The following is an 11272-nucleotide window of genomic DNA, read 5'->3' as shown; positions in this document are numbered from 1 at the left end:
GGGCAGTGGGGTGCAGGGGGTGGAGGAGTGTAGATGGGGGCGGGAGGTGGCGAGGTGGTATGGTAGGAGTTGTTGAGGGGGTACTTGGCAGGCTGGTTGTTCTTGACTCTGGTGAAGTTGATACAGCGCCCCTGGAAGAGAACCAGAGAGGATACATGAGCTGATGATTGCAGTGGCAATGCCTACAACAGGGCAGGTGGGAAGTGGGGTGAGTGGCTTTAAAGAAATATGTAGAAAGTGAACACTTTATGACAATGCTCTACTGGTATATAGTAGAACTTGATAGCAAATAAATCCCATATTTCCTTTTTTCTGGGCTTACTGTGTTACAAAGATATTTGTTAATGTTTATTTTACCTAGTGCGTCCCTACCAAGGAGAAGGAAAAGAAGGGTAATGACCTTCCCCTAATACACAGGCTCAAGCCACATATCGAGGTCATCAAAATTAATTTCCTCAATTGCCTTGTCAGCCAAATATTATCATTAAATGTTCCATTTCATGTGAGGAAACTGAAGTTCAGGAAGGCTAAGTCACCTTCCCAAATTCACACAGTGAGGAAGAAGTATGATTGGTGATTCAAACCCAAAATAGACTCTGGAGCTATTATACCTTCAGCTATAGGATTATATTGTCCTATAAAATGGGGTCCTCAAATTTTATGAACAAAGGTAACTAATTTCTTCGGTTTTTGAATTCTTAGGCTCATTCCAGTTTATTCTGCCTACATATAATGAACACCATTATTAAAATGCAATCATGAACATAAAATTGTCATTTATTTTTCTTAAAAATTTTGTCATCCATAGAAATATACTATTAGTGGAATTTATAGTTGTTTTTTAAATTATAAATTATGAACCATTGCAACTAGTGATTAGACCTTATAGGAATTTACAGCTAAGTGATAAATTCCTAAAAACATGTTTCATCAGAGTTCTTTTTTCACTGATCATAATTTTTAAATTTTCACTTATACTTTAACTACATTATTTCAATGAGGTACTGTTTATTTACAACACTGCATGTTTTAGGGCTATAGGCTTATACCTCTTCAGATGTATGTTCCCATATCACACCTACCACCAATTGTCCTAAAATTCTCCACCATAATCCCCTCCCTACCTTCTGGTAGCCTCAATTCTGCAATCACATATCAAGGGCTTATTCTGGTTTATTTTTAGCTGTACCTTTGCTTTGTTTCTTTATATTCCACATGTAATCATCTGGTATTTGTCTTTATCCTTCTGACTTATTTCAGTAGCACAATCCTCCATTTCTGTCCATGTTGTCCCAAATAAAAAGATTTCATCTTTTTAATTAGTTGAATAATATTTCATTGTGTACATATGCTACATCTTTATTCATTCACCTGTCATGGGGCATTTAGGTTGTTTCCATAGCTTCACCATTGTAATTAATATTGTAAATAGTTCACTGTAACAGTGAGCAAGGAGTACATGTATTCCTTTGAATTAGTGTTTCAGGTAATATCTAGAAGTGGGATTGCTGGATCATATGATAGATCTTTTTTTTTTTTATATTTTGAGTAACCTTCACACTATTTTTCAAGGGGCTGGACCAGTCGACATTCCCACCAATAGTAGAAGTGTGTTCTTTTTCCTCCACACCCTCACCAATACTTTTTCTTTCTGATATTTTTGATGTGGGTCATTCTTGCAGGTGTGAGATGTTTTTGATGTGCATTTCCCCAATCAGTGTGGTTTTCATGTGCATTTTCTTAGTGATGATGAGCATTTTTCATGTATCTATCATCTATGTGTATATCTTCTTTGGAGAAGTGTTTATCTCTGCTGCCTATTATTTGATTATGCTCTTTATCTTTTGTTGAGTTGAATGAATTCTTTGAAGATCTTGGATATTAGCCAAAAGTAACTTTTTTCCATTACACTCTTGGAGGCAGTAGATTAACAACATGAGCTTCTCTTATATTGGGTGACAAATGAATCTGTTTTCTGTATTGTCATAAATATAGTAAATTGGGGTGACTCTAAGAGGGCCTTTTGCATTTTCCTCTCGGTCCTCCTTTTGCCCCTTCAACTGCTGGTGCTGGGTAGATAATCAAAGAGGTAGCTATTTCTGCTGAACAAGACAGCTTCTGTTCCATACTCTGCTTCTGCCAAAGCTACACTATGAGCAACTTCCCTTGAATGGGCCCTGGTTGAGGGAGCTCCTCTTCTTATACCTGCCCAGATAACTGTAGGTTCTTAAGAAACATGACATGGGGACAATTTTTTTGCAAAGCAGGTGTCAATCCTGAATTCTGCTTTTTAGCAACCCTTCTTGGAATCCTGACTGGACAATGCAGAAAAGACACCTTGAACCCCCCCCACAGTAACCTCTAGAAATCTAGATTTGAAATCTAGCCCTAAGAGCTCTTTCTTTCCTATGGGCTCTCCTCTTTGCTTTCCAGAGTCCTGATCTCACCATCTTTTCTCCCTAGCAGATAATAGTAATCTCAAAAGGCACTTGGGAGCTTCCTGTCCAACACTTAGCTCTGCAAGGGACAGAGCACAGTGTTCCTCTGACTGTCTTTACTCCGTTGTATTTACCATAGAACCCTCCTTTCTTGTCTGGGCAGAGTACTGGTCATCTTTGTGTGGTTCTGGCCTCCCTTCAAAACTCCCCAAGTTGGTGGGAGCATCTTATTGTTCTCTCTCTTATGTGTCTTGCATACCAACAGAATCCCTCTACAAGGGAGTTGAGGTGAAGCCTTACTTCTCTAGGACTGCACTGTCCCTTTCTCCTTCTGTTTTTTTTTTTTTTTAACCCAATAAAGTGCAGCATTACGGCTAGGGTAGGATGTGGACATTTCTTGGCTTCACTCTCACCTTGGACACCAACTTGCTGGTGTCAAATCTGGATGGGTTATGTCCAGAAGTGCTATAGTTTCTATTTCCAGGTCTTTTGAAGAAGTCTGAGGGGGAATGCATATGTGAACTTGAAGGACCAATTAATTACCTGCAGACATGAGGGAACTACAAATGTGTGATTTGAGCTGAGAGCCACAGCAGGGACTTGATGCACATTTGTGAGAAGCATCAGGTACTGAGCAACCCACTCCTCACAGGTAAACATCTCACTCATTCTTCAAGTCATAAGTTACTTTTCCTCTACATATCTTTCCCTGATGACTCCAGTCTTTCTATCCTTGCTACTCGGCACAATTTCTTCTCTAGCTGCTGTCTGTACAGCACACTGAATCCTGCATGCTATAGTTATTTGATCTGTAAAAGCCTTACCTTTACAGTGGTCTTATTTTGCATCACTGTGCCACAGCTGTGAGCCTTATGAATGCCCTTTATGGCAGGGACTCTTGGTCAAAGTTGATTTACTTGAAGCCACTTTGAAACTATAGGGCCTTGGGCAGTATTATTTATGAACTGAAATTGCATTTACAATACATAGAATTAGCCAGAGAAGCGTGACAAGGGGGAGCCAAGCATTAATGGACTGCAAGTTGTTTAAGAATTACAGTGCTATATTTAGATGCCAGCTCTCATTTTCTCTGAGCTTGTGTTTCATGAGATTGAACTGGGACCTAATGTTACTAGGTTTTGATTTGGGGTCCACTTCTGCAGAAATAAGTTACTATTGGATATCTTCTCCAGAAATCACATATTGTGTTCAAGCTTTCATGTGTAAAGTTGATTTTGTAACCCAGTACTGTAAATTCCATGTTGTCCAGCTGCCCTATTTTACAGCTTTATAAATCTAAGCCTTGGTTACAGTTTATTTATATCTGGATAAAACTCTTTCCTGCAAGATGTTAGAATCCTAATCATTACCATCTGTGATAAATTCCTGTAATGGACAATGCAGAGTTGGGTTTACTGTACTACATATTCTGCTGTTCGTTCCTAGACATGCTAAGTCAGACCAAGAGACTCAAGAGATTAATTCCCTTTAAAGATGAAGGATAATTCCAATTCTGGAGAAGCAGCTGCTAGTGTCTGGTATCAAGGCCCCATTTGGCTGTGTTTTCCTTTCTCCCTCCCCATAGGGATCAGTGAGGGTGGGCTAGGGTGAGATGAGGTCCATTAATCCAGAGATTTGTTTATTTATTTTACATAATTGTAACTCTTACTATGTTTACCAGATTTTTTTTCAGAGACAGTTAGAAGCTCCCAGCCTTCCTATTCACAACCCATGTTAGAATCCCAAAAGGTCCTCAGAATAGAAGATGAGCTCTTACATCGCCTGCTGCAGATGGAGTTAAAGTGGGTGGTGGGAGCAGATCCGGGAATGAGGTGGGAGGAAGACCCTCCAGCTGCCACCTTTGTCTCTCTGCCAAAGCAGCTGAAGGATGGGGAAATTTGGGGAAAGGCAAGGGCTGCATTCCTATGGTCAGTAACACCAAGGGATGTACCCACAGTTCTGCTCAGAGCACTGGGCTGTGGCTTTATAGATCCCTCGTCATCAGAGCTGAGTATAACAGCCTAGAGCTTTCAGTAGGCAGCCTGTGGGGAGGGGGGCTGGTTCACTTTTTTTGCCACATCCCTGCTGTGTGACACCCCCACCATGTGTTGTGGAGTGGGGATGCTCATACCACCTGCCACTTACAGTCATTACGAGGATTACTTAATCAGTGTTAGTGAAATCCTTGGAACTGTGCCTGGCACATGGTGTTTAGTAGGTGAATTTGAGTCTAGATGGGGTAATGTGCTCAGACACAATAATGACATTGTCGTGGATAAGGTGATTTGGAAGTAGTATCAGGTTTTCTGACTCCTAGTTTAGTGCTTTCTAAGTGAGAGGCAGGCTAGAGTCTCTGTATCCCACACCTGGCCTCCATAATGAAACTGGCACAGGAAAAAAGCCCTGTAAGTTGGACATGTTATAAGACCAGCCCTCCAGAGCCACTCTCTTGTGCCCCCCTTTCTATCCTCTCATTGCTACAGAATTCCTGCAACTTATTCTTATAGGACTTCCCACTGTGCTTTACACACACAATTGACTGACCATGCATTTACACATATTTATTGTCCTGAAAAAAGGTGCAGACTTGGTATAAATGAATCCTTGGGGTCGGTTACAGTAAGAGGCAATTAGGACTTCAGGGAGGGGTGTGGCTACAAATTAAATTCTTAAACCTGGAGCCAGAGGAGCCAACACAGCACTGTAACACTTAGACCATATAATTGGCCTAAAGATCACTTTACACGACATCATTTTTTGCTTGCAAGGGGATAATAGAAAGGCCAGATGTTCTCAGTGTCATATCTGCCAAAAACTCTGCACCAGTGTTTAGTTAAAAGGTTGCTAGGATGATTGCTGCTCTCTTGTATACTGATATTCAACAAGCCAGTTAAATTCTTTGCAGTATTGTTTTTTGGTGATTTGATTCTGATCCAAGATTAGGCTTTGACCTCAGTTTACCTCAGCTGCTTATTTACAAAAATGAAAATAGTTATTTCCACACATGAACAATAAGATACTCTGGTTAAATTCTAACAAGAAAATGTAATAATATCTCCTGCTAGGTGGTGATTTAGCAGGATGCTAGGTGACTTTCTTCCTAGCTAGTAAGTGCCGTCATGATTGAGTTGAATCTTCTAAGAAGAGTATTAGAAACTCCAGGGCACTATCGTCTTTTTTATTTATTAAAACCATATGGACCTACGTATTACTATCTTCACTGTGTAGCAATGAGTCCGAAGACTCAGATTTATTAAAATTAGACGACCAAGATTACATTGCACATAGTTTGGTGAAGTAGGATTAAAAGCAGCTCTGCTTGTCTTAGGCTTATAGACCCTTTCCCCTGTATTATTCTGATTACAGTATATAATTGACTAACCATGCAAATAATTCCCTAAAGCACGGATAGTTGGTATAATACAATATAGCATTTGCTATAATCCATCAGCTCTTGACATAGCTATCAAGAGATCTTTCCAGAACATGAGTCTGGTCAATTTAAAGTCAAAATCCTTCAATGGCTTCCCATTGTCTTTAGAATAAAATCCAAATGCCTCCTACTAACATAAGCCCTTTGTGATCTGGTCCTTGTTCACTCTTTGAATTAATTCTTTGCCTTTTATTGCAGGATGTCCAGCCTGGTCACCCTAAGCCCTCCACTTATATTTGTTAGTACTCTTCTCAGTATAACATTGCCCCTGGTGAGCATCTCTGCAGCAGCATTTGAGTCTTTTGAGTTCTTTATAGAAGCACTAGGTTCAAATCTAAGTTGGAGTTCAACAAATACTCTCAAATGCCTGAGATGGGAAATCTTAGAAAGCTCAGATATTCCTTGCAAGTTTAGTTTCTTAGAGAAGAAGGGACCATGCACTCCTGATGTGAGTTTAGGTCTCCATAGTCACTCCCTCATGGTATCTTGGCACCTTCTAGGCTCTTAGAGGAAGAGTAAGTAGCAGGATCCAATGTGCTGACCTTGACTTCCACGTGGAAATTCTGAGAAGTTATCTTTACAAATACGGTTTTTGGTTACTTTTGATTGATTTAGCAAAAGAATTGTTCCTCAACAAAATTCTCTGTCTAAATTGGCGGTGCCACACACAGAAGCAATTTGGTGTAATCAGGATAATAGATCTTGCTGATGTACTTGTGCCTTCTTCCCAGTCTTGAACTACAGACTCTGATGGTCCATGGAGAAGAGAGGCAGGCAGTTGGAGCTGTGGGGCTGTGATCTGCCCTGTGGGTCAGTGCTGGAGTTTCTACCTCCCAATCTGCCACTCTCACACTCTGTGAAACCCTGAGTAGTCACTTCTCTCCATAGGTCTTAGCATCTTCTTCTGTCAATAAAGTTGTGACACTAGCTAGATGATGTCCAAAGGTCTTTCATCCCCAACATTTTATGGTTCCATCAAAATTTGAATTGCTTTGGAACCTTTCCCTCAAATATTTGAATCTGAATTCTTTTGGGGTTGCCAGTTTGCACATCTTTTTATACTTAGTTCATATAATTTTTTTTTGTATTGCATATTTCCCAGTTGGTCATTAGATTTCTAAAATATTAATAAACTGGAAATTTAAAATTGAACTCTGCACCTACCACTCTTTTGTGACTAGGGTAAGGGCTTGAGTTAGTCTGTGAGTTGTGAAATTGGGTGTGTGGAATGACAGGGGAGATGCGAGAAGAGCTGTGGGCTTGTGTGTAAGACGTGCCAGTGGTGAGCTCATGTGTGCTGAGTGTTATAAAACATCTGTTTGGGTATCAGGCATGCTCAGTGGAGAGGGAGCTGGCCTTTGGACATGGTTTAAAATATGCCAGGGCTCCCACAATTATACCAAATAGTTTCCTATGAACAGAGGTCACTTAAGGAAATTGGATTTCACAGGAAGAATACTAAAATAATCAGATGGAAAGAGTATAATAGGTATGCCATGCTTCTTCAGACAAATACCTTTTCTCTCTGGCCTAGTTCTCTTATTGATTATCTTGTTTGGAAGGCTGTAGGATTACTCAAGTTACAAATGAATTAGGTTTCTGAAGTTTGTTCTAAGTCAGTTATTTAGAATTAGAAGCACAGGTTCTCACTTGTAAATGGGGCTTGGTTCTCAGTTGGACCTCAAAAGCTAATTGGCATATTGAAGACAATTGATATAATCCTGCTGAATTTGTGCTATTCTGATAAATGAGACACGTAAACAGGGGGTTGATGGAGGTCTATACTGGAAGATAATAGTGCTCTGTCCTGTCTATGATTTCTTCATTTAAGTAATTTAAGCAAGTCATCCTTTTGACAAATGATTTTTGAGTGCTGACTATTTCCTGGACATCTTATAAGGTGCTGCAGACATTGTCGAACAACCAAAAACATCCCTACTGTCATAAAGAATACAGTCCAAAGATAGAGAAAGATAGTAGTCAAGTGATCCCTCTAAGCAAAACCCCTAACAACCATACTGTGGTCTGTGATGCTGGCTTTGGCCATAGTTGATTACTCAGTGGTGCATACCTAGCCTGATTAGCTAGGCTGGTCAGGTTCTTTCTTCTCTGAGTTTGGAATTACAGCTGAGTTACAGGCAGTGGATTAAGGTTGATCCTTTGAGTAGAGGGGATATAAGTAGAAACTGGGCTTTGGTCATCTTCTGCCATGACCAGGAAACATAGTATTCTGATGTATCTCTTAAATACCCATCATATTCCTTCGCTTCTCCCTATCTTGTTGTCTATCTTCTATTCTTGGGGCTGCTAAGCCAACCAGTCTTGTTGCCACCAGTCTTTCTCTTTTTCAGTGATATTTTGGTTTCCAAAATATAAATATACATATAAACAAGATGTATATGCACATGTATACATCACATTTATGTATGCGACTATGTATATATCCACAGCCACATAGTCAGTTGTTTTCCTGCTTAAACTTGTCAATGTTTTACTACTTTCTGTAGAAAAATACCCAAGTTCCTTAGTACATACTGACCTCTGCTTTTTTTTGTTTCTGCCATCTCACTTCCTTTTCGTTCAGCTCTACATTTCAGCTTTGGTCCACCATTGATCACAGAGCTACCATGACCTGACTTTTCTTTTGACAGCATTCACAAAATGCCACAGAGACACACTTCGTGCTTTCTCCCCCTTTCCCAAAGGTGGAGTTCAGGATAAAGGGAAGGGTGTGTTGTGAGTGTTGATGATACACTCCTTCTCAACTTCCTTTTCTTCACTCAAGCTTGTCCCATCTATAAATCACATATAATAGCCCGCCTTTTGTGTGCTGTTCATGGCAAAGGATCCAAGGTCAATCCTTTCAGTTCTTTGACTCATTTTGCTGACACACATGCTGGCATTCTTTCTATAATAACTTCTTTCTTTGCCAAACTGAGGGTAAGATGAAAGCACAGAGGAAATGTTTGGTAACAGGAGGAAATTTAAAAAATGAAAGAGTAGAATTAAAAATAAGACATCTCTAGTAGGATATGAGGAGATGTATGATTTGTTGAGAATTAGTACAGAGCTAAGACTTACTTAAAAACAAAATCTATTGGTATTTCTTCTTTAGAAAAGTGTCTTTTTAGTTTTTCTGGCCCATATTAAAAAAACTGGCAACAACAAATGCTGGCGAGGATGTGGAGAAAAAGGAACCCTCTTACACTGCTGGTGGGAATGCAAATTGGTTCAGCCACTATGGAAAGTTGTGTGGAGGATCCTTAAAACATGAAAAATTGATATACCATATGTTTCAGCGATCCATGGGAATGGAATTCTGTGAACTCAAAAGGACACAGAAATGCTAATTTGCAGGGAAAGCTGCACTCCTGTGTTTATTGCAGCACTATTTATAATAGCTAAGATATGTAAAAACCTCAGTGCCCCCACACAGATAAACAGATCAAGAAGATGTGATATATATATATACACAATGGAATACTATTCAGTGAGCAACAACAACAACAACAAAACTCATGCCATTTGCAGCTATATGGATGGAACTAGAAGGGATTATACTAAACAAAGAAGAAAAACATCTGATGGCCTCACTTATAGAGGGATTATAGGAAAGCAAACAGAGGACCAGGACAAAGATAAAACTTGTAGGCAAACCATATATCTGAGGCATATAGCAATGGGGGAGGGAATCACAGGGGTCAAAACAGGGGAAGGATGAGTATGATGAGTACAAGGAACTATGTCGATGGTCATGGGTCCTGTGGTAGGGGGATGATTATGGGGTCTACACCTGATGGGAAAAATCAAATATTGTACAAAAATGAACACTGATGTAAGAAAAAATAACAAAACCACCCTACACTTTAAATTATTTTGCTTAAAATTCTACTTTTTCTTTGGGAAAAGTACACACAGGAGAGAAAAGTTTTAAATTGTAGCAAAGTTGACACTTTTTATGCTTAACCTTTTAGTGTTCTCTCTCTCTTTCTCTCTCTCTCTCTCACACACACACACAAAGTAATGTATAAATTTATAAAAATAGCATCATTCAGCATCACAGTTTTTTTTAAAAAACAATAGGTTGTGACCATTTTCCCCCGACATTTCATTGGGTGTGTGATCTATCATATGAAAATACCAACTGCAGTTTTTACATTCCTTATTGGGCATGAAGAGTCCATTTACTGTCTACCTTCTAATTACCCCACCATTTCTAAAATAATTGTTGAAATATTCTACGATCAATTGTTAATTTTTGATTATGGATTTTGTATCTAATTTCATATGTGAGATTTACTGTTTTTTGTTGTATACTGTTTTTCTCATTAAGATTATGTTGACTTCACATAAGAAATTGGGAAGATTTTCATATTTTAATATACTCTATTTCTGAAGTAGTATCAAAGTTATTTGTTCATCAAAACCATGAGAAAATTCTCTCAAAATCTGGAAATGCTGTTTTTCTAGAGCACAGCTCTATAGTGACTTTAGAAGTTTTTGCTATAAGTATTGATCTATTCAATCTTGTGCTTTTTCTTGAGTTCATGTCGATAATTTACCAATGATTTTCTTAGAAAATCATTCATTTCATCAAGATTTTTAAAATTCTTAGTTAAACAAATATCTTTATTTGCAAGTTGTCCTATCTCTTTTGCCATTAATATACATCTATACTGGTTCTGACTTTTTTTGACTTTGTAAGATTTATCAATGATGTTGTATTTCCAACAAAAAAAATTAAGCTTTCTCAGTTCTGCTATTTTTGCTTTGCTTTCCTCAATAAGTTCTTATATTCAGGTTCATTGTTTTTGCCTTCTGTAGATTAGTTTATATTCTTTTCTAAGCTTTAACTGAATGCTTAGATCATTTATTTTGCTTTCTCTTGTTTAATAATGAAAAAATTGAAGGCTATGATTTTCACCAAATCCCCATATACTTTTTACTGTGGCTTTACAACCACCATATTATTATTAATTTCTAGAATTTTAGTAATTACAGTTTTGTTTTTTCCTTAAACAGTAATTTGTGAGAGTATTTTAAAATTTCTAAGTACTTAAAAAAATGTTTCATATTCTATTGCTAACTTCCAGTCAATTTTTTTTTGGTGTTATGGTGGGAAATTGTGGCTTCTCCCTTTTCAGGTTTTCTTTGTTACCTACTATGTAGTCAAATTTTACAGATTTTGAAGCTAATACGAATTCTCTATTTGATGGGTGCACTATTAAACAAATTTTCATTAATAATTTTGATTTGATTAGTTAAAACCTGTTTTATTCATTCATTTGATCTGCTCAATCTATTGAAGTCTAAGGGTGGTGTTGACTTTCTGACTAGACCCCCACCTGAATTTTCTTAAAAGAACCATCTGCTGGTGCTGGGAAAACTGGGAAGCTACATG

The 11272-nt window shown here is 38.3% G+C and overlaps 1 protein-coding gene across 1 annotated transcript in view; it reads right to left on the bottom strand.

Moving 5' to 3' along the window:
- ANTXR1 (anthrax toxin receptor 1) overlaps positions 1-11272 on the bottom strand; it is a 206992-nt gene that overhangs the window by 3748 nt on the left and 191972 nt on the right. The window contains exon 18 of the mRNA XM_004691474.2: positions 1-131. Within this exon, the coding sequence (XP_004691531.1) occupies positions 1-131 (131 nt within the window). The remainder of the gene's footprint in view (positions 132-11272) is intronic.

This window comes from Condylura cristata, unplaced genomic scaffold (assembly GCF_000260355.1).
Source record: "Condylura cristata isolate star-nosed mole 26May11 unplaced genomic scaffold, ConCri1.0 scaffold00031, whole genome shotgun sequence".
In the NCBI taxonomy this organism is placed as follows: Eukaryota; Metazoa; Chordata; class Mammalia; order Eulipotyphla; family Talpidae; genus Condylura; species Condylura cristata.
This window is presented reverse-complemented; position numbering and strand designations above follow the sequence as displayed.